This window comes from Watersipora subatra, chromosome 8 (genome assembly GCF_963576615.1).
Source record: "Watersipora subatra chromosome 8, tzWatSuba1.1, whole genome shotgun sequence".
NCBI classification, from domain to species: domain Eukaryota; kingdom Metazoa; phylum Bryozoa; class Gymnolaemata; order Cheilostomatida; family Watersiporidae; genus Watersipora; species Watersipora subatra.
In genome coordinates this window covers 60,255,628-60,277,916 of record NC_088715.1, presented here as the reverse complement: position 1 = coordinate 60,277,916, position 22,289 = coordinate 60,255,628, and the positions used below count along the sequence as shown (strand labels likewise).

Here is a 22,289-nt window from a genome sequence, read left to right as displayed (position 1 = left end):
GGTGGTCTGACTGCCTGGATGTTCTAGGATTAGAATTGACAGAACTTGATCACGGTTACCCCGCTCAGAGGAAAAATGCATCTCTAGTTGCTATCGTTGCAATAGTTGATATCAGTCATTACGCTTAAATTGCAATGTTAGGAGTAGTTACTCTGTCGGTTCCTTTGCACATAATAGTAATGATGTAATAGTCACACTTTCACTTGATCTGAGAGTTCTAACCATGATTAAATTTTGTTGATTTCGGTCCTGAAATCAGATAACCTCAAACACCAAAAACAATCGCAAATGATATAAAATATCACAACTTTCTAATAAAATCTACTAAAATTTGGTGCAAGTTCACCTTTAAGTGATTAAACTACCCGTGTTGTGTTTGGGTTTTAGTGCCGTACGGTTTACAATATCACAAAAATGACATGTACAGTACTTTTTACTTCAATTGCCGTACTTGATGGTACATGATAACTGAAATACATGTATATAAGATTCATTGACTGCGAGACAGCCCAAATGCATCAATGCATCAGTAGAACACGTAGCCTTAAATCTTTCTAAAGAGTTTAACGCTTTTAGGCTAGCTATGGCAACTGGACGGTTTATAAATCCTCATTTTGTGTGCTAAAATGATTTATTAGATCCATTCATAAGCGATCGATAGATGAATTACCGTGTTGATCAGATATTACTGCAATCAGAATGCAAAAGTAAGCTTCATGTTTATTGGTGTGAGATAGACTAAACAAAAACAACATATCACCTCATATTTAGTTTTCTGTGTGCAGGCTTCTAGAGTGCGTATAAGGAAGTCTAAGCGGGTTTAGCTACAAGAGATCAGTATCTTAGCAAGCAGACAATAGTAATTTTTGAAAACATTCCTTAGCTATATAAATGTATACGTGTACACACAACGTCAAAAATGTGCAAACTGAGTGACTGCCAGCACATGTAATGGGTTTGTCTTGGAGGGCTAAAATCTCTAATATTCAGGTATAGAAAAAAGGAGTCACATAGCCATTTTTGTCTAATTGAATTGGAGACTGCTTGGACTCCCAGTTACAAGAAGAGAGAGACAAAAGGAGAGAGAGAGAAAGCGAGAAAAAGAGAAAGAGTGAGAGAGAAAGAAAGAGAAAAAGTGAGATGGAGTAAGGGACAAAAGAAAAGAGGGAGAGAGGGAGAGAGGGAGAGAGGGAGAGAAGGAGAGAGGGAGAGAGGGAGAGAGGGAGAGAGGGAGAGAGGGAAAGAGGGGGAGAGGGGGAGAGAGGGAGAGAGGGAGAGAGGGAGAGAGGGAGAGAGAGAGGGAGAGCGGGAGTCAGAGTGGCAGAGTGATAAATAAAGAGAGAGGGGAGAGAGGAGTAAAAGGGAGAGAAAGGGAGGAAAATAAAGAGAACGAGAAAGTGCAATCGGAAAAATCTGGATTGAGGTTTGAATGCATTCAGAAAAAACAACATGAAAAATTGTATATATGGACAGGAAATTTAGCTGGTTAAAGAGATTGGATTAGGTCAAAATAAAAACAGTCATTGCTATACCAATAGACTGCTTTGGTAATATGGATGGCGATGATAAATATGCTGATGGTAATGATGGCGATGATAAAGATGATAATGGTAATGATGGCGATGATAAATATAATGATGGTAATGATGGCGATGATAAATATAATGATGCTAATGATGTCGATGATAAATATGATGATGCTAATGATGGCAATAATAAAGATGATGAGGGTATGGAGAACTTACTAGAACAATAAACTTACACACCGATTTTGTGACATCAAGCTGCAACGTTAACACACATGTATCCTAATAAGCAAGGCAAGTTGATGACAGATGTTGATGACAACCGCATTAATACGATATCATGATCGACGTGAGTACAATTAAAATAACTTTTACTATGATGAAGCTAAAAGATTGACAAACAATTTCTTAAGAACAGCAAATATATCAAAACTATAAAAAATTGCTAAACTAGCAAAAACAAGCTAAAGTGATGCAGGTGTTTAATCAGTTGATCAGGTTAGCACTGTGATTTGTCTCTATTGAAGTTATTGCTTAATAGCCCATAGCAACTGATGAATTGCTGGTTCTTTAGGTCACAACTGTTGAATATCAGATAGCAGAGTTCCAAAATGAACCGCTTTAATTTACCCATTTACTTTCTAGTTTTAGTCTCGTCGTTGTGAAGCAAAATCGGTCAAGTAAAAACGACTTCTCATATTTTTCAGCAATAAGACTACTTTATGGCAAGAATAGTATGTATCTATCTATATATTTTTCAACATTGTGTGGCTTTCCAGCTAAACCTGTTTAAATTTTGAACTAAGGAATCCGTATCGCAGAAGATTTAATTTGAGACTCTCCAGTTTGACACTCCAATGCCTTACCAATCAGCCAAACAGGCTTGATGTTTACAGGCGATATATGTTGCTATGCGAGAGCAAATATTACAACCGCTTTAGTTCCCAACGCAAAATGATGGCATAACGACACAGAGAGGGTTAGCTCTTATTAGTAAGCTTACTCAAATTAACCATTGGCAATGTGCCAGGCTAATAGCAAGTAGCGGGAAGCTCTCATTACCTCTCATTGTGTATAGGCCGATTTTAATACTTGGGCAATGCCGAGTAGCACAGCTAATATATATATATATATATATATATATATATATATATATATATATGTATATATATATGCATGTGTATATATTCAATAAGTCATTTTCTCCATGACTTTTACGTCCATTCACAGCTACTCGGCAGTGGTTTATATGACTCAAATTTATATTCGCTGTTTAGCGCCTGTGGTCCTAAACCGGTTTGTATAGCTAAAAGATAAATGATAACAAAATATCGTATATTTTGTTAAGTTATTAATTTTTCACCGTTATATCATGGAATACTTGAGTCTATGCTAACTAAGAGTTCTACGCCCACTCCTCTTGTTTTTCATGCTATAAACTAAGATGCAGGAGAAAGCAATGCCATTATTTATTTGCTCGAAGTTTCCTGTAAGTGCCTGAGTAGAATTCCTATCATCCTTTGTGATTATCCAAACAATTTATCTATGTAACAGCAACTTGACCCATCTGTTAACCAAACTTTTTATCCCTTTTACATTACAATTTGAAAGTAATAATCTTTAAAGGGGTACATTAAATGGTTTGTCACCACTTTGGTTTGCCAACCAGCAACAGCTGTTCAAATGACCTTATTTTCACAGCATTAATACAGATACCGCCGGGTTATGGGGTTCAAAGGTAATTAGAAAATTAGAGAAGCCACGTTGGTTTACAATTAATCAGTAAGTATTTAATAAGTTGCTCATAAGGTGGGACAAAAGGCTGTAAAAGAACCATATCTTAAAGCATCAGGGTCCTATCTAGTGCTAACGTAATACTAACGTGAATTCAAAAGATATCTTCATGTGTCCACCTTTACTTAGTCTTTCTCAAGATTGTAATCTTTTTACATATTTTTCTAACAAAGTGTACTTACCAATCTAATTTAAAAAGTTGCAAAATTTTAGCCTATTTATTTTGATACAGGCTGAATGTTAAACTTTTAAATCAAACAAAATTCTGGTACTCAGAACTTGTAAGTATTGTAGCTAAATATATATATATATATATATATATTTAAAAATGGGTAAAAATGAAAGTTAAAGTTAAGTTTAAAACAACTTTATTACTAATAGTTTCATATTGCCATGCAATAATCATCAGATAAAATTGTTAGCACTGAAAACGACTTATATATAGATGGAAATAAAAGCGTAGGTCTTAAAATACCTAAATACACCACTGATACGTAGGATTAAAATTAGCAAGCAACACGATTTAAAGCCTCAACAAAGCAGAAGTTTAAAAGTCAAGTCTTAAAATTGCTTAAAAGGAATTTGCCAGCATGTCTACATGTTGAAACTAGTTCGCAGCGTTTGTTTAAGGTAGCAATGTTAGGATTGTATATAATATAAAATTTCTCATACAGACATAGATTGCATCTGCCTGTGGTCTTGTTGTATGATGTAGCTCTTTTGACTATGCTCCACTTGATATTATATACAATCCTAACATTGCTACCTTAAACAAACGCTGCGAACTAGTTTCAACATGTAGACATGCTGGCAAATTCCTTTTAAGCAATTTTAAGACTTAACTTTTAAACTTCTGCTTTGTTGAGGCTTTAAATCGTGCTGCTTGCTAATTTTAATCCTACGTATCAGTGGTGTATTTAGGTATTTTAAGACCTACGCTTTTATTTCCATCTATATATAAGTCGTTTTCAGTGCTAACAATTTTATCTGATGATTATTGCATGGCAATATGAAACTATTAGTAATAAAGTTGTTTTAAACTTAACTTTAACTTTCATTTTTACCCAATTTTACATCGCTCTATTTTAATATTGAGCACTTTCATGCCAGAGACTGTTCATACTGCATCTACTGTATATATATATATTTATATATAAAACTATGTGTACTAAAAAACAACAAGTTTTGCTAAAACATTTTATTAATTAAAGTTTTGTGCGTTAGGCTTGCACTCTTCAGATAAAATGTGAAAAATAAATATTCCACTACTAGTAATTGTATGTATATTTATATATATATTATTATCATTATTAACATATATATTATATATATATTAGGTTATTTTATTATAAATTATATCATATCACATCATAATGCACTATACCAAATTAAGTTATGTTGTGGTGTGGTATACTATTTTATATATGGAAATGAAATGAATTGAATTATAAGAGAAAAGCAGAACTACATGTGTGAGTGTTTGGCAGATCTTGCGTATGCATTTTCAGCAGCTTGCTGTCTTTGTGAGTTTTATTTACGCTGCCTTCCAATTTCATGTCCGTTATTTCGGTTACTGTCCGACCCCCAACCAAAGTGGTGACAAACCATTCTAAGCGGTCACGAATGGATTCCAGTGATATTCTTATCTCCGTTAGTGTCCACCCCCCTTGCAACATCTCTTGGTCTTTGTTGGCCCTTAATCAATGAAAACGTTACATAATTTTCCTCGTCCTACATTACGCCTTAGATCTTTAATGCGTTATTTTATCTTGAACCTAATGAAGCCATTGGCAACGAGCCATTGACTGAGCTCAGTCATTGATTTATTTATAATCAAACCAGAAAAAATACATCAACCAATGAAAACCTTTATATACCACATCCAATAAGAAGCACAGATGGTTTGATAGTATAGCATACGCAGTATTAATAGTGTAGGTCTCGACTATTCAATTCAAATGGAACGGTGTAGCACCCATGGTTGTATCGCTTGAGTGGCTCACTATTTAATTTCACGGCATCCGACTCGACTCGTCACATAGTAACTATTAGTTTACGAAGAAGGTACTGCACTGGATTGTAAAGCGTAGAATGGGCTCAGCGCATACTCTTCCCTTCCTCCTTCTTGTAGTTCTCAGTCTTTCTGCGGCATCAACAGACCAGCATAACAGTAAGTTATTCTTAAAAAACAAAACTTGCTTTTAACACCGAATGTGGCATTAAAAGCGTATATGGAATATTTCATCTCTTTTAGTTAAATGATTACAGGTTCATTATTTTGGGTGCCAATCGATAACTTTTGAAAAAATCCCAACAATTTCTGACTGCGATTTTTCTAATTGCCAAAACATTCACATTTGCAGGACTTTCTGTAGGAATTCTATTTTTTGCAAGTTTTGCTTATTTTGAACTGGATCAAAAATGAAAGCAGCTAATAAAACAAAATTATTTAAAAAATTTTTTTTAAATGAATACTACAACAAAAAAGGTTGTATAAAATTTTATTTCGTTTTTCAATAGGTTTTTTTTCAAAAGCGAACTTTATAAAACCAAAACACTTAAACCTGGTTTTATCGCTTTTTATGTTAAAACTGCTATCATAAAAACGAGTGCCAACATGCTAACCTGTTCAATGAAGTGCTGTATTTGAAATTTTGGGCATAGATACAAAAACCATTGAAATACTTTTTCTTACTTGAATGGTTGACCGTATAAACCCACTAAACATTTCATTAGAAATATTCAACGTTATATTTGTCACAAACTATTAGAAAATTGACTTATTTTTCTTATGTGATTAGGGCCTTAGCATGAGGCTCGCAGTAAAAGGAAATAACGCCCTTTTCAATTTAATTAGTTCCAGAAAAATTTGAATAAAAGCATTTACCTAGGAAATAGTTTCAAAGCTTTCACAAACTATTTCAGCACGCATCAAAATAGAAAATGTAATATTTCTAAACTAGTCTGTGACAACTTTTAGTCAAACCAAATAAAAGAGAAGACAATTCTGCAAATGCCAACAACTCATTCATCATCTCCTTGTGAATAAATAACTTCCTGAATATGCTGGTAGACTTAGTTATCTTTTAGAAGTCTTTAAAGCGATAACGATTAAACCCTTTGATCTCATTGTTAGGAAACAGTACAAACTGGATTCGACTCGCAAACCCAGAAGATGTGTTACTGACCACATACTATGGCAGCCCTTCTAACTCTTTATCCGTCCTTATATATGTTGATAAAGACATCACAGACTTTGACATATTCATAGAAAGCTCTATGCCTAGTGTGGCTACAGTCTCAGTAAGTCAATTCTACCACCAGTACATACATTTATTGTTCTTCATGAATCTGATGAGCCAGAGGATTTATTGAACCACATTTTTTACTTAATGACGTACATTGCCTTATCAAATAGAACCAAGGAGTATGCGGTGTCAACGCATATGAGTCAACTGCCAAATCGCACATGTGTGCAAAAATACTTTCATTTCCTGGAGCGCACGTATTAGCAAACATTCAGTCTTGCGCAACAAGAAGTCAAGAAAATTAATCTTGCAGATTCAATGAGCTACGAATTACATTTTAACGAAGCTCAGGTTACTCTTTTAGGACGATGTTCTCATTTCTTCTTGTGAACAGATTAGCTGGAATTCCACAATAGAAAGACCTAACTCTACAAATGACATTGAATATGAAGGACTACAAGACACAGAAACCTGTTACAACCTGTCATTCACCAGTAAGCAAAATCAGGATAATCAACAGACAAAAAACTTGTACTCATTATTTGCAAAAAGTCTAATTAAAGTTAATGTTATAGAATTAGAAAATATATTTTGTTGCATTGATATTGGATTATGTACAAATGTAACATAATACTGAAAGAATTAATAAGAAGGAACGATTCCAATTTTTTCAATTCCAAACTGAGTGCAAACTTGCCGTGAGAGCTCAGAGGTAGTAGGGGTATCTTAAGCATGTTTGCTCTTTGTTTAACAGGTACCGCAGTTTACATTGGCTATTCAAATCTAAAGTTTTATAGTCAGTCAAATGAGACCACAGATGATGAGTATTTAGGAGTTGTCCTACTTCGAGCTATCCGTCCTCACAGGCCAGTAGATACAGCTTACAACCTCTCCATTATGATATTGGTGAGTTTTACAGCTCTGAAAATTTAAGTAAAACATTTCCAGTATTAGGAAATGAAATTACAAGTTTTATTTTCATTCAAAAATCAGTAGAAAGAGGTATTCAACCATTATGGTTGAATACCTCCATCCACTCACTAATCTAAATCTACATTTTTAGAAACTAAGACGGATGTTGGCATACCGAGTGAAAAAAGCTTGCTGCTTTGTGTTCTACATGCTAATAGATGTATTACAAATAATGCGTTGTTAAAGAACGTGCTAACAACTGATGCATGTAAAATTATATTATACACAAAAGAAGCAGACACAAAACTTGATTTTCGTCATGCTACATCTATTAATTTTATTAACTTTAATGAGGTTGCCCATTTGGTAAATCAAAAAGGATTTACTAAAGGTAGACAAATGTTTGAGTAGCTAATATGAGTGTCTTGTATACATATTAACACACATGTAATATTAAAATTAATATTAATAAACATACATAATACATAAACTAATACATAATAATGAAATACTTACATGTAATATTTAAGCAAATAAAACATAATGCGTAATGGCATAATACATATTACGTAACAAGAAATACAGACACAATAACCTTATACATAATAAAAAAGTAACACACTACATGGGACATATAAAATAACTAATAGTATAATACATAACAACATAATATGTAATACACAACACATAATAACATATTTACAATGACACAGCTACTGCACTTTAAGATTTGTATCTTCAGTAATAAATGTATTTCATGAATCGGCTGTGTTTGCAGGTCACCATCGTCATGCTGGCCACAGGAAATGATCTGGAATTTGAAACGATCAAAGAGCACCTAAAGAAACCAAAAGCCCCTATAGTAGCCGTACTAGCACAGTTTACCATCATGCCACTAGTATGTAACATTTACTCTATGTGAGTGTTTGTTAGCATTTTGCCTCTTCAGCTTTAGGCTAGTTTACTCACTGGCCACTTTAATAGGTTCATAGTAGGTTAACACTGTAGGTTAATGGTGAGGTTAGGTTAATACTGTAGGTTAACAGTGGCATTAATACTGTAGGTTAACAGTGATGTTAACACTGTAGGTTAACAGTGAGGTTAACACTGTAGGTTAACAGTGAGCCGTTCTACCATAATGGCAGCCTCTACAATGTTATGATCATTTTAAAGCTTTAATAGTTAACCATTGCACACTTTTATTTTAAGAGTGTTAACAGTCATTCATTTCAGAGTGTTAACAGTTAGCTATTTTAGAGCAATGATGGTTAATAACTCTAAAGAGTAAAGTTCAACCATTAAAGTAATTGAAATTAGTAAGTTTTATTGTTCTCATGAAGAAATGGCGATCTCTCTAGGCTGATAATTCCTTCTTGTAACAACTCGTGAGAATAGTTGCTATTTGTTGAAACTGTGGCACGTGTTGCACTGAAAGTCGGGCTATTTAAGCATCTCGCTTACAGGCAATGGTTTACTAATAAATAGCTGTCAATCTGATACAATAGAAAAATGGCTAAATATTAAGATATAATCAGATAAAGAGTGAGTTTGATGTCCCAACCCATCCATTCAGTTCAAATCAGTTTAACCAGCTATTACGCTGGGTAAACTGCGTAAAGTGGCTATCATGTGACATTATTCAGTCAGACAACGCGAAAATAACGTGCATTGAAATTTGAGCATAGAAACATTCTTCTTTGCAACCCGCTCATAAAACTATGAAAAGACTCACTGAAGTGCGAAGATGAGTAATTTTCAGGTGTTTTAAATCTTTTGTGTATTTTTCTATGCTGTTAGGTAATTCAAAAACTATTTCAGAATGAATTTGAATCTGATAAAAACGAGTGCAGTCATGTAAAAACCTGCACTCTGTCTTTTTAAGTGCACGTTAAGTACATAGCTACAGTAATTCTGTTTACTGTCTTAGTACTCATAAAACATAAATAACATGTATTTAATTAATACGAGTAAAGTAAGTTAGAAAGATGCATTAGATTTCCAAAGGTGATGCTGCATGTACGTTAAATACCATCTAATATAAGTTAAGGTATTTATGAACTCATGAAAACACATCTAAATTACTTATTCAATATTTAATTCAATCGGGTTGCTTGTGCGACATGGGAATTCTGTCATCAAGGTTGAATGACTATGTTTTCCCTTTCCAGCTACATCAGATACAATGTTATTTTTTATCTAATAAGCATTTTGGTTTTCTCATTGTCTATGGTTGAAGTCTGAGACATCGTGAAAATCAAAAACTGATTTTGCATCTATTTTTTGAGCATTTTATGTATGTTGTATTGAAAGGTAGAACTACAAGTCAGTTGTGTTTGGACAGACAAAAACCAACATGTAATTTTTACAGTTCAAACAACTCTTCTTCACTTTCAAAAAAAAAATAATTCATGCCATACAAAGTTGAGATATATAGTCACTAAAGAGATGTGTTGGAGATCTACAAATGTTGATCATTAAAGTTTTTGAAACTTGATGAGATTGTACTGTCTTTATTTAATTTGAAGTTTTATTTAAGAATAGCGAGGAAAAGGATGAAATACATTAAAATATATCACGAGCATATTTGCAGCTATTTACATTTTTGTAGATCTCATATGCTGTCATCTGGATCTTTGGATATACTGGAGGAAAAGCGTTAGGATTCTTTGCCATGGGCTGCTCTCCAGGCGGAGGAACCAGCAACATGTACTCCAGATTGTTTGATGGAGATATGTCACTCAGCGTAACCATGACTACCCTTGGAACTGTTGCTTCAATTGGTATGTTGCATTATCACGTTATATAACAAAACTTTTGTGTTTGTGTAAGCGCCTGTGTGTACAGGCTCAACTTAAGGATTTAAGAGTTGTTTCGTCTTGCTTCTTGGTTATAATAGGAGTATTTAATTACAATCGTCACAAACAATAGTTATGCTTTGTTTTTCACTTTGTGATTGTCACTTTAAATTCAGCATCAAATATAGCCAGCTGGCTATTTCGGTTTTATCTCTTTCTTATCAGTTAAAAAGCATGACTTAGTGTTGACATCGTCAACACCTTTATTGTTGTGACATAGTCATTACTTATTACAAATTTAAATATACAAGCAAAACATAGTAATAAATTATTATAATAGTTTTTCACTTTGTACTACTGTTGTTGAACATAAGTCATCACAGACACAAGTTCTAAGAATCAATTTCATTTGAGCTACTTTTATCATCAGCCTAATCACCAAACATCTTAAGTATTTGCTAATGATTTTTTCAAGTCTCTCGTAACTGTTTGTACTGTTTCAAACAATTTTTATAACAAAGCAGAATTCCATGCCAACAGCACGATGCAAAATGCTGTTATGACTTTATATGAAGAGCAAGCATTGACCATTGTACCTTGTTACTCCCGTTAAAAAGCACTGACACCCAATCCAGGTGCAATACAGGTGCAAATAATATCATTGTTAGTAAAAACTTGTAAAACTTTAATGAAACAATATTAATAGTTATCAGTGTGTAATTATTTGTGTAACATTGACTAATTTGACTTTAACTTTGACTACATCTAACCAAGTCTGTTTTAGTTGTAGTCCTACCTTTTCCAAGTATATACATGCATTATGATACATAATTTTGATGGTTAACTTTTTAGTCTAGTGTTACTACAAAATCTTTCAAGAAATAGTAAATAGTTTAATAGTCAAAAAACTTGATTTGCATAAAAACTTCTGTTTTTAATTGAAACTAGTCAAATCTAAGTTTCCAACTTGAAAAAATTATATACATAACTCAGCGGCATCACAAAACTCAGATAATTAACTTGAAATGTAATTTTGCTTGTAGGAATGCTGCCGCTGTGGCTATATACTCTCGGAGAAACTATTCCTGCAGACGAAGGAGTGGAGAAAGTTCAAATTCCATTCCTAAACATCTTACAAAGCCTTGCATTTATAGTCGTCCCTTTGGGTATCGGAGCTCTCATGAAATATAAGCTTCCTCGAGTCGCTTTAGCTATAAAAAAATGGCTGAATGTAAGTACAAACTGTTTTATGTAAATTTAAGATTTTTAATAATTAAAAATACTTTTGAAAGAGGTTAAATATTCAGTTTTTTGTAACAAATGGAAAACCTCAAATGAACAGTTGCAACCGCTCTCATTTATGCAATATCTGTTCTATTTGGCTTTCACCTTTACAGGAACAGTTTTTATTGGCTCCTACCTTTACAGGGGCTGTTTTTAGTAACTCTCATTTTTATGAAGTCTGTTCAGATCAGTTCTCACCATGATGAGCACAGTTCTTATTGGTTCTCCTCTTTACAGGTGATGTTCCTATTGGCCCTCATCTTTTTCTTAGTTTTCCTTATATACGTCAAATTCTATGTCTTCGTTAAATGGGATATGGAACTGACTATAGCGGCTTGCGCTCTGCCCTATGGTGGATATTTACTTGGTGGGCTAGTTGCTTGGATCTGCCGGTTTGACTGGAGGCTAATAAAGGTAAAAGCATTAGCTATCTCTGGTTTAAAATGACATCATATTTTGAGCAATATTTGTATATTTTTAGCTTTAAAATGTGTAGTTATCAGCTTCAGGCTGCTTTCGCAAATTAGCAACATAGACCTACAATGACCTGGGTTTAGGCTGCTGGGCAAATTGCTAGGGCTAAATTAACTAGAACTTGCTATGTTTGAAAATTTGATTAAGTGCTTATATTTAGGAGAATGAGCTCATGATTTCATAAATCTTTAAAAAAGATCTATTGAAAACTAATATCACTTTGCTGCACACCATCTTCATCTTTATCATAATATTTGCTATAATGATTCTGTTCATTAATCCGTCTGTGTAAAGCAGCACGTAGAGAGTCAAAAAGGATTACATCATATGGGATGCAAACCCACAGCTTTGCACCCAGCATGAGACCACCTGTTTCAACTAATCGTCTTCCATGCTATAGAATTATTGTACACCTACTTATCTTCTGTGTTTTACTGCCACATCTGACAATTTCTCACAGCACGTGAGGCTGCCCTGCCTGGCTACTCGTTTAGGTAATACTAAGCATCAGTGACTCCCTAATTAGAAAAAAGTTGAGTTTTAAAGCCGCTTGCTCTCATAAACATAACAAAAACACTTCTGTGTTAACAACAAAAATCGTTGCTTATATCAAAAAACAGCATAGAATTTACTAAAATCTAATAGCAGTGTATACAGATCTATAGAGAAACACTGTGATCATAGCTTGACACTAGCCTAACAGGCCATGGCAAAATTATTATTATTTAATGAAATTTTTATTGCATTTATTTATTGAATCAGGATTTGTGTGTTGATATTGCATGAATGAGAAGAGCATAAATGGCGACTGAGTTATTACTAATAATTATTGATATTTGAAAAACAGTAATTTTTTGACCAAATTTAGCATGCATTTCAAGGGTTTCACTTGCACAAGTATAAATGTCAAAGAGTTACTTTGACCCCTACTCTTAATAATCAATACATTTAGCGATGCAAAGTTTCTATAAAACTGTATACATATATCCTATAAATTTTATAGGTTGTATAGCGAAATATAATAAATATGCTGTTTTTGCTCCCGGTTTGGAGATAGTATTGAAACCTATTCTTTTTGCAGACAATAGCTATTGAAACAGGAATGCAGAGTATTGCTGTCTCCGCTCTAGTCATTATGTCCGTTTCAAACCAACCTGATAATGACCTGGCGCTCACCCTTCCTATAGCGTCAACTGTTGTAGCTGGTTGGCCATTCTTCATCATACTTCCTATATATGTGCTCAGACAAAAGCTCAAAGAAAGGGTAAATATTTCATCATTTTTATTTTACGGATGCAGACTTGGTTGCGTAAAAATATTCAATAGGATAAGGTAAAAGGAATGCTTTGGAACACAGATAGCCTCTATTTGAAGTTATTAAACGTTTTTCCAAGTTTTGACTTTCTATAACTAAAATGAAACTTGAATAATGATTGAAATATTATAGTGCTTCAATATGATTTCCAGTAATGTAATTATTCTATGTATATACTACATGTACATATATTTATGCCCATTAATATCTGTGTTTATTTATCAAAATATCATAAAGATACATACAAAATGTTTCATGAATAATTGGCTAAACCCAAAAAAAGTTTAAGAAAAAGCACCAATTTATAACTTAGTACCTTTTAAAACCGCTACAAACCTTTCATTACCTATAAAATTGGCGATAGGAAATGGTCTTACAAAAAATTGTGTACAAAGGCTTTGATCTGTTAGTTTAAATTGAATCAAATGGTTAATGTATTGGACTATATTGACGTGAATAGAACATTATCTAATTACCAAAACCATGTTCAATTTATTGCTGAAAGCGATAAAAGTTATTTTTTGAATTTGATTTGTTACTACTTTTATTCTAAAATAAATCGATTTTATTTCTACAGTTCAATAGTTCAGCTCTGATTAAAATTTTTTCCTGTAATGACTAATATTGACTTATCTATCCTTGACAGCATTCACGAGTAAGATGGTTTGGTCAGAGCTGCTATCATTGCTTGGCTTACATAGCTTGTTTTTCCCTTAGCAGAAAAAGATATATACCGATGTAACCTGACATTCCTAATTTACTTGTGAGCATTGAAGTTTATGCAAACATACAATTAACTATGAGCAAATGCTAAAAGACTGCTTGCTGAGAGAGCACCAGTTTTACTGATGAACTGTCTGGTTATGATTATTTCATAATTATGAAAAACAAGCAAATTTGATTTTTTATGTGTATGTCATCAATCTCTGGTAACTAAACATAAAGAGGTAGATTTTTGGAGTTAGAAGTAGGCATTTTGTTCTTAAATACAAGCCTCGTTGAGTAAGACCTTTCTAACCTTGTTGTGACCAAATAACATCAATGATCTTTATTGCAGAAAAAAGCCAAAAGCGAGAAAAATATAACAGACAGTGAGAGCTCAATCAGTGATGAAAGTATGGAGACCATTGCTTGTGAGAAACAGCGACTCGAGTTGGATTCACTTGATGAGCCAACAGCAAATAACGAGTTTGAAAAAAGAGAACTGCCATCTGTAGAGATGAAATTATTGAACCGATAAGCATTTTCACTTATCGTCCATATTAATCTCCAAAATTTTTTAATATAATTAAATACTTTATATGAGATGTAAAACTTTTGTAAAACCTTTAACACGCTCAAATTTTTTCATGTTATTCGATTGCTTTACAGAAGTTAAATTTTAACAGAAAAATGCCAATGAACATTTATACTTATATGCTGATTTTTCTTTTGCTAATTTTATATGTAGACAAGTTTTTATTGGCATATAAAGTTTGTCCAATATGTCTGTTTTAAATCACCCATTTAACAGCTGGACTGTTTTTTGTTGACTATCGAATTTTCCACACAAAACTGTAAGTCTGAATGAGACATGTCAGCGTGGCATACTGTTTCTACTTTAGTTAGATGTATTTGTATCTTAAAATGTACATTTATTTAATATTTATAATAAATACCTACCTAAATTGATTCGTGAAAGAATCAATGCAAGCATATTGCCAATTTCAACCTCATCAAGGTGACAAGCAGAAGTTTTTAGTAACCTAGCGACACAAAGTGCAAATATTTCACTTCGAAAAATTCAATTATTTCACAAATACAAAAAGGTATCTCAACTAAGCTTATGTGTTAACAACAGGTATTGAAAAAAACAGCAGTAAAAACTGAGGCAGGATTTCGGTTCACTCGGACAAACGCATGAAAATTCAGGCACACCTTTCTGTTGAAATATGCTAGCAATTACTTATTGCACAGACATTAAACCCCTCACTATGCTTTCATGACACGGTTAATTTGACCTTGACACGGTTAATTTGCAAGTCTCCATCATCCTCAACATAGAAATGGCAACAATCCGCAGTTCAAGCAAACTTCGTTACTTGCAAATTTCTACCATACGTTTCATGCATGCAAAAAGTGGAAACAGCACTTGCGGATGATGCGCAAGAAAATGCCATGCAAGCTATTCATTTTAAACACTTTCTACACTTCAGTCTTTCTCGTTTTAAAAGCATGCTGCTAAGCAAGACAAGAGTGCGCTGCCATGACCTTCAACTTAGAATTTTGTATTTTTTTAACAAAGAGCTCGCATTAATCTGCAACTCGCGAATATCAATTAAAACACTTATTAACATTGAAAGACATTACCTCAACGTGCACACATATCTAAATTTGAATCATTCCAACAATGAAAAGTTTTTATAGACTGTTATGCAGACATAAGTCCTGTCTTATTCTTTCTTCTAAAAGACATTTGTGCGTTTAATATAACTACTGCAAGAGAAAACAGCAAGTGTGTCTGGGAGTATAAGTAAATGTATATCTCGCAACGCTTTAATTATCAGCTACAGAACAACAACAGAAAAAGACATGAGAAAGCAAAATGACACAAAGAGATGGTGATCAAAAGATATCACATCTCTCGTAAATAGAACTCCTCCATTTACATCGTCGCCATAACTTCAGAAACCTAAAAAGTTGGTCAACTTTATTGGTCAGCAGTCTAGTCATCGATGTTTATGTGGGCACAACTTCTACATGACACAGCAGCAGTCTAGACATTATTGTTTATGTGGGCACAATTTCTACATGACACATCAGCTGTCTAGACATTAATGTTTATGTGGGCACAACTTCTACAAGACACAGCAGCAGTCTAGACATTGATGTTTATGTGGGCACAACTTCTACATGACACAACAACAGTCTAATCATTGATGTCTATGTGCGTACGGCTTCTACCTGACATGGACATAACCTGTTATTCACAAAACCTTATGTAGTCTTTACTCTAGTAGAAGGTAGATCCAAGGTCACTGTTGGGTGTTGAAAAACAAAGATTGAACGTTACAGACCTAAACTCCTGGCATTCAGCTTGATATACTAACATTCTAACACCCAAACAATTCAACTGAATTACCAAACTTTGAACAATTGTGCGAATAGTTATTACATCTAATAATCTCTCACAATTCACCAAACTGCCAGGGTACTAGTGAAAGTGAAACTAGATGCTATCATAAGTGTGCACGTTACAGATGCTTAGTTATCTACATGTAAATATCTGATTAAAAGTGCACTGTTCAAGAATGCATTGTTGTGCAGCAACCTGCTCAATCAAAATATTAGGCATGAATGCTGTTTTATTCTTGTTTTTAAAAGACAAATGTACTTTTAATACAACGATTGCAAGTCAAAACACTAGGGTATGAGAATCTTTCAAGAATCTTGAAGTTTGGAATAATCCGGAAAACCTGGAATACCTACAAAAGGTTCTCACTTATTTTTGGTTAGTCTATCGCGATCTTGGCTTTTGTAGACCATTACAGGATGGTTACAAAACCTTGACTGGGTCAAAAACTGCAAATGCTGAAATATTGTCTCTACAATTTCTTGTTTCTTTCACTACCAATTTAAGTTTAAATCAAATAATATGGTAGCAACCTTATGATTGATAAAACAATATGCTTGTAAACTGACAGGGTTGAACTGGAACCTTATACGTACGTGTATAAGCAAAAAGCGGTTGAACTTTGAGTGCAAGATGCTCCTTTGTTGATTTAAATTTCTTCCATAAACATTATTTGTTGTAAACAAGCTTTAAACTTTATTAGCAGCAATGCTATGAATGAGTCTCATCACATTCAAGTATTTGACATAAAAACACTCCAATTATCTTTTAGCAAATCACTTGTCAAAGAACAAATAGTTTGTGTGGCTCGACTATAAAAATCAAAGATACTTTGTATATGTAGGTTTTAAAGCCTTAGAAATTGAATTTAGTTTTGACTATAGAAACGAATTGATGATATTTAAGCTTAAAATCATAAAGTTTGGTTTGGTTAAAATAATTAGGGCCACAAAAATTTAAGGCCATAGTCAAAACGCAATTTTGGTCAGATAAATCATTTCTGTGATAAAAAAGGACAAAGTAATTTAGCTGCTGAACTTTGTTAAACCAACACTGAACTGAGTTTTACAACCATTTACGTCAATAATATAAAATATAGTAAAATAGAAATATAACTCAAGTACTAACCTAAACTTTGTTTAAACACATTTATAACACTCAAAAAATATTGGAGGTAATAATGAAAAATGTAAGATGTCAGCGATTGGATTGGTATGAGGCCTCAAAATTATATCCAAAAACGTTCTTTTCAAGAGTTTTAGAGAACCTGTGGCAAAGCTTGTGCCACTCTATACCTAAGTTTTTGTTATTTGGCTAAACTACTATTCTCTGTAGCCAGAACAAGTTTTTCTAGCAGTATGGAGTGTCTAGAACACTACAACAGACTTAGATAATGTTATCTAAAAGATTTCTTTTGTAGGGAATGCGTCATTTTTTATTGGTATTAGTGTTCATTAACACAATGATGTTTTCCATTACATGCCAAAAGAAAATAAAAATGCAATGCTGATTTTTGTATTTTTATTTTTTCAAGTCACTCAGCAATTATTGAGTGAGTTGAACATAAGGACTTTAAAAGCTGGTAATCTTATAGCATTGCAGAGGAGTCAAGATGGAGATTGCAGCTTGTAGTCATAGAAAGTTCATAAACTGAAACATATGATGGTGGATGTAGTATGTTGATGTCTCATAATAGAAAACATAGTTTGCCAAATGCATGTGGAAAGACAACTACCAATATTCTGGGCATAATTTAAGTAGGACTATAAAACTTGCAACACAAATGCAGAAACGAGCAAGTGGGGAATGAGGCAGTACGTCCAAACATTTGCGATGAGTAATTGATTTCATAATAAATATTTATAAAAGAGATGATCTTTGGTGAGTTTTTTAAAGGAAAAAGTTGTTTTGCTGTCAAAATATTTGTGGTTATTTTTTTCTGCTGCATCCGCTTAGCACGTACCTACCTACATATACCTATATGTGTGAGTTAGACCTTCTCGATTTGGCGATTAATGCTTTAATCTTATGCTACTGGTTTAACTTTTGCTTTGACTCAATTGAAGGCTTCGATAAATAGATAGTGACACTAAGTCATTGGAATCATTGATTGGCAGAAGACGTAGGTTATTCTCTTAGCTATAGAAAATCTATTTCCTACATATTTTCAAAGCAAGCAAGCTCTCTACAATTTCTAGTAAATTTCACTGACTGTTTGTTAGCTATTATTCGGAGTCAAAGATTGCAAAAGATTCTAGTTGACTTTAACAGGAAGTATTGATATTTTTCGATCATTTGCGATTGATTTTAAGTTTGAGATTGTTTGCTTGCGAGGATGTTTTGCGAGAGAAATTGATAAAACATTATCACGGTTAAAATGCTCAAACCAGGCGAAAGTCTGATAATGACATGCATAGTTGTAAAGAAAATGCTACAGAACAGAGAAGCATAATGCTGCAACTTGAGCGCAACAACTGATAGAAACTGGTGAGGTCATTCCGCACTTGTTTTTTTAGAAGCCTTTTAATGCGATCAGGTTTTTTTGATTTTAATTTTAAAACATCTTGGTAGTCAGATAACTTCAAACATCAAAAACAATCGCAAATGATAGCAAAATCGAATACTTTTTAATAAAATTGACAAAATCTTTGTGTGAGTTCTTTTTTAACAATGCACGCATGCACTCATTGACAGATTTAAAATTAGTGATAGCTTTTCACGGTTGGAATAGCATGATAAACAAGTTCATAAAGCTTTGAAGCTAATTCACTACTAAAAATGACTCTCTGACAATTAGCGAGTAAAACATAGTTTAAGGATATGCGACGTTATCAGGAAACATAGCTATTTGCGGAGAATGTGTTAAGGCTAATTCTACATCAACGCCATTCACCCGTGGAAAAATTCTGTCAAGTTAGGCTACCAATGTTGGAGGAGCCTTATTTAACTCAAACTTGAACTTCATGATTTTCAAAAATCCTTTAACGATTCGATATAGCAAACAGACGATTTACAATATATCGCTATACTATTGTTATTACGTAAAAACTAGTGAATATTTGTTGATGTTTATTTGTATAGTTTAATTTAAAAAAGAACTGTTTTGTATTCCTAATAATTAGAAACAATTATCTCATGAATGCCTGTGTGCGTGGAAGGAAATAAAATGATGATGTTATAAAACTAAAGGCCCATGAGTTTCAGTTCTAGTATCGCTCTTTCTGACAATCGTCAGGTGTGAGATGAATCGCCGTCACACGGTTATATAATTTATACGATTGCAATTATTTCTTCCAATAGTAGTGATTAGCCAACCATCTAACTTAAAAGTTGCTGTTAAACAAACAATGAGCATTCAATGACTTTACATAATATAAGAGTTGTCTTGTCCTACAGCAAATGATGAATGGTGATACAACAACTCCAATAACACTCTAGTTGCAATCTTTTTTGTAATAATATTTGAGAACAGGATATTTTTTATCTAGTTAAGGTTGTCTCAAGGCATCGCATAGATAGAAAAAAATACATAAAACAATGAAGTAATAAATGGATAATAGTGCTGTGAGAATAGAGTGATAATTATGTAATAGTATACATAGACTTACACAGAACTAGCCATTACGCAATGCATGAATATAATTTACTAATAGTTAGCTGTGAGAACAGTTTAGATTGGAAAAGATTAGGGAAGGCTTGCTCTTCAATTAGCTAGTCTCCTTCTTTAACCTTTTAGGCTGCCATTGTACCTACCTACCAGCACATTAGCTTTATTTGTGATGTAACACCAACCACATGCCAATTAGCAATTTAGCCTACAATGATGTAAAGGCTCTAGTAATGCTTCAATACAAGTTTTAAATTTCGCAATGTTGAACCACTTATCCAAATTGGGTTATTTGGTATTTCGTTATCAAGATTTTTCTTATCTTGAAATGTTCTGACAACTTCATGTTAAGGAGTTACAGTATTTGTTAATTTATCTACACACCGCTTTAAACAACAGCCTTTATTTTATAATGACTTTAATAAAAACTCAAATGCTCACTTTTGATTCTGTCCTACAGTCACTTTTAGTCACTTCCGACAAAAGTTCTTCTGCTAGTAATTTGGTTGGTTAGCCTGCAGGCAAAGATCACCAGGGGTGCCAGGAAGGCAGAGAGAAAGTATCTTTACAACTAAAGTAGACGCTCCTAAAAAGAAAATAATCCATTCCAGAAATGTTTACTCTATAGGGATTTTACGTTATTTGAACAGTAAAATACATGTAAATTGTCTAATCCATGATCTTTTCAAAAACACCTTTTTGACCATACAAAAGGGAAAAACTAAGCTTAAACTTTAAATTTGTTGGCTGTATTGAAACTGTAATACTATTAGTTTGCACCGACAACTTGTGTCTTTCTTTGATCAATTTCACTAGTTTTACAAGCTATGAGTGCGGTAATTTTACATTAAGTTGATAGGAACACACTTGTTCGACGTTCACTTACAATGATTTGTTAATTTTTTTCTAGACAGTGCAGTCTATTCTGCAAAGTAAAACTAATAACAAGATAAATATTTTTTACTCCTACAATAAAGCAAAAGAACAATAATTTTACTATGAAAAGTGGTGGTTACCTGTTGGTAGTCTCTCTATATCCAAGGGTCAAGGTTAAGACAAAAGATAACTTTTAGCGAAATTCCTCCTAACTCGTGAGAATCAGATTGGTAGACCGATACTGTAACATCTGCACCAATCGATCACCGTTAAGTATTTATTAACAATTGCGCAGAAGCATGTTCTCGGTTTTGTTAAGCCTCCTGACGATCTATCAAGACAAATTAAAATGTCGTGGAAGTTGTATACATACATGTAATATATATATGTCATGTGTATTTATATATATATATATATATATATATATATATATATATATATATAAATGACGCGTGTATAGTGTTACAAGTATATATACATGTACATGTATATATATTTAAATATATATATACATATATATACATATTTATATATATATTTATATATATACATATTTATGTATATATATATATTTATATATATACATATATATACATAAATATGTATATATATAAATATATGTATATATATGTATGTATATATTTATACATATGTATATGTATAAATATATGTATATATATGTATATATATACATATTTATATATATATAATCATATATATATATATATACTTGGACCTACACCCTGATTGACAATGGACCTACGCCCTGATGATGAGAAAATTGACTGGCACACGAAACCTCTTCATGGTGCTTACCACCAACAAATATCTAAGGTTGGCGATCTTCACCAGACATATATGTGGCTGAACAAAAGAAACCTAACGGCCAACACAGAGTCACTAATCATGGCAGCCCAGGAGCAAGTGCTCCCAACAAGGCAACTCCAAACGAAAATCTATCACACTAGAGACGATCCTAGATGCAGACTGTGCAAAGATGCACCTGAGACCATCCAACACATCATCAGTGGATGCAAGCAGCTAGCAGGAAACGCATACACTGAGTGGCATAATCATGTCGCATGTGTTGTGTATAGAAGTCTATGTGATGAGTATGGCCTTAATAAACCACAACACTGGTGGGAAGCTCCTGGTAAGGTCAATGAAAATGACCGCGCTAAGATCCTCTGGGACTTCTACATCCGAACTGACAAGCATGTCCTAGCAAACCAACCAGATATAGTGGTGGTAGACAAAGAAAACAAGAGGGCTACTATAATAGATATAGCAGTACCCAATGACTACAATATAGCCAGCAAAGAAAAAGAAAAGGTAGAGAAATATCT

At 33.3% G+C, this 22,289-nt stretch overlaps 1 protein-coding gene across 1 annotated transcript; it reads left to right on the top strand.

The window, feature by feature from the left end:
- The first annotated feature begins 5,304 nt into the window (after window positions 1–5,304).
- On the top strand, window positions 5,305–15,005 carry LOC137401814 (ileal sodium/bile acid cotransporter-like). The gene is made up of 10 exons (XM_068088291.1): window positions 5,305–5,490; window positions 6,457–6,623; window positions 6,933–7,062; window positions 7,323–7,474; window positions 8,259–8,378; window positions 10,089–10,260; window positions 11,319–11,506; window positions 11,797–11,973; window positions 13,115–13,297; window positions 14,406–15,005. The coding sequence occupies exons 1-10, from the start codon at window positions 5,412–5,414 to the stop codon at window positions 14,586–14,588; spliced, it is 1,551 nt and encodes a 516-aa protein (XP_067944392.1). The 5' UTR covers window positions 5,305–5,411; the 3' UTR covers window positions 14,589–15,005.
- Window positions 15,006–22,289: the final 7,284 nt, after the last annotated feature.

What these genes read in the sequence shown, in the direction of transcription:
- LOC137401814 (XM_068088291.1), top strand. Translation starts at nt 5,412, where the DNA reads ATGGGCTCAGCGCATACTCTTCCCTTCCTCCTTCTTGTAGTTCTCAGT. An exon ending in ATCAACAGACCAGCATAACA is followed by an intron (nt 5,491 to 6,456) that starts GTAAGTTATTCT and finishes TCTCATTGTTAG; the next exon opens with GAAACAGTACAAACTGGATT. An exon ending in TGGAACTGTTGCTTCAATTG is followed by an intron (nt 10,261 to 11,318) that starts GTATGTTGCATT and finishes TTTTGCTTGTAG; the next exon opens with GAATGCTGCCGCTGTGGCTA.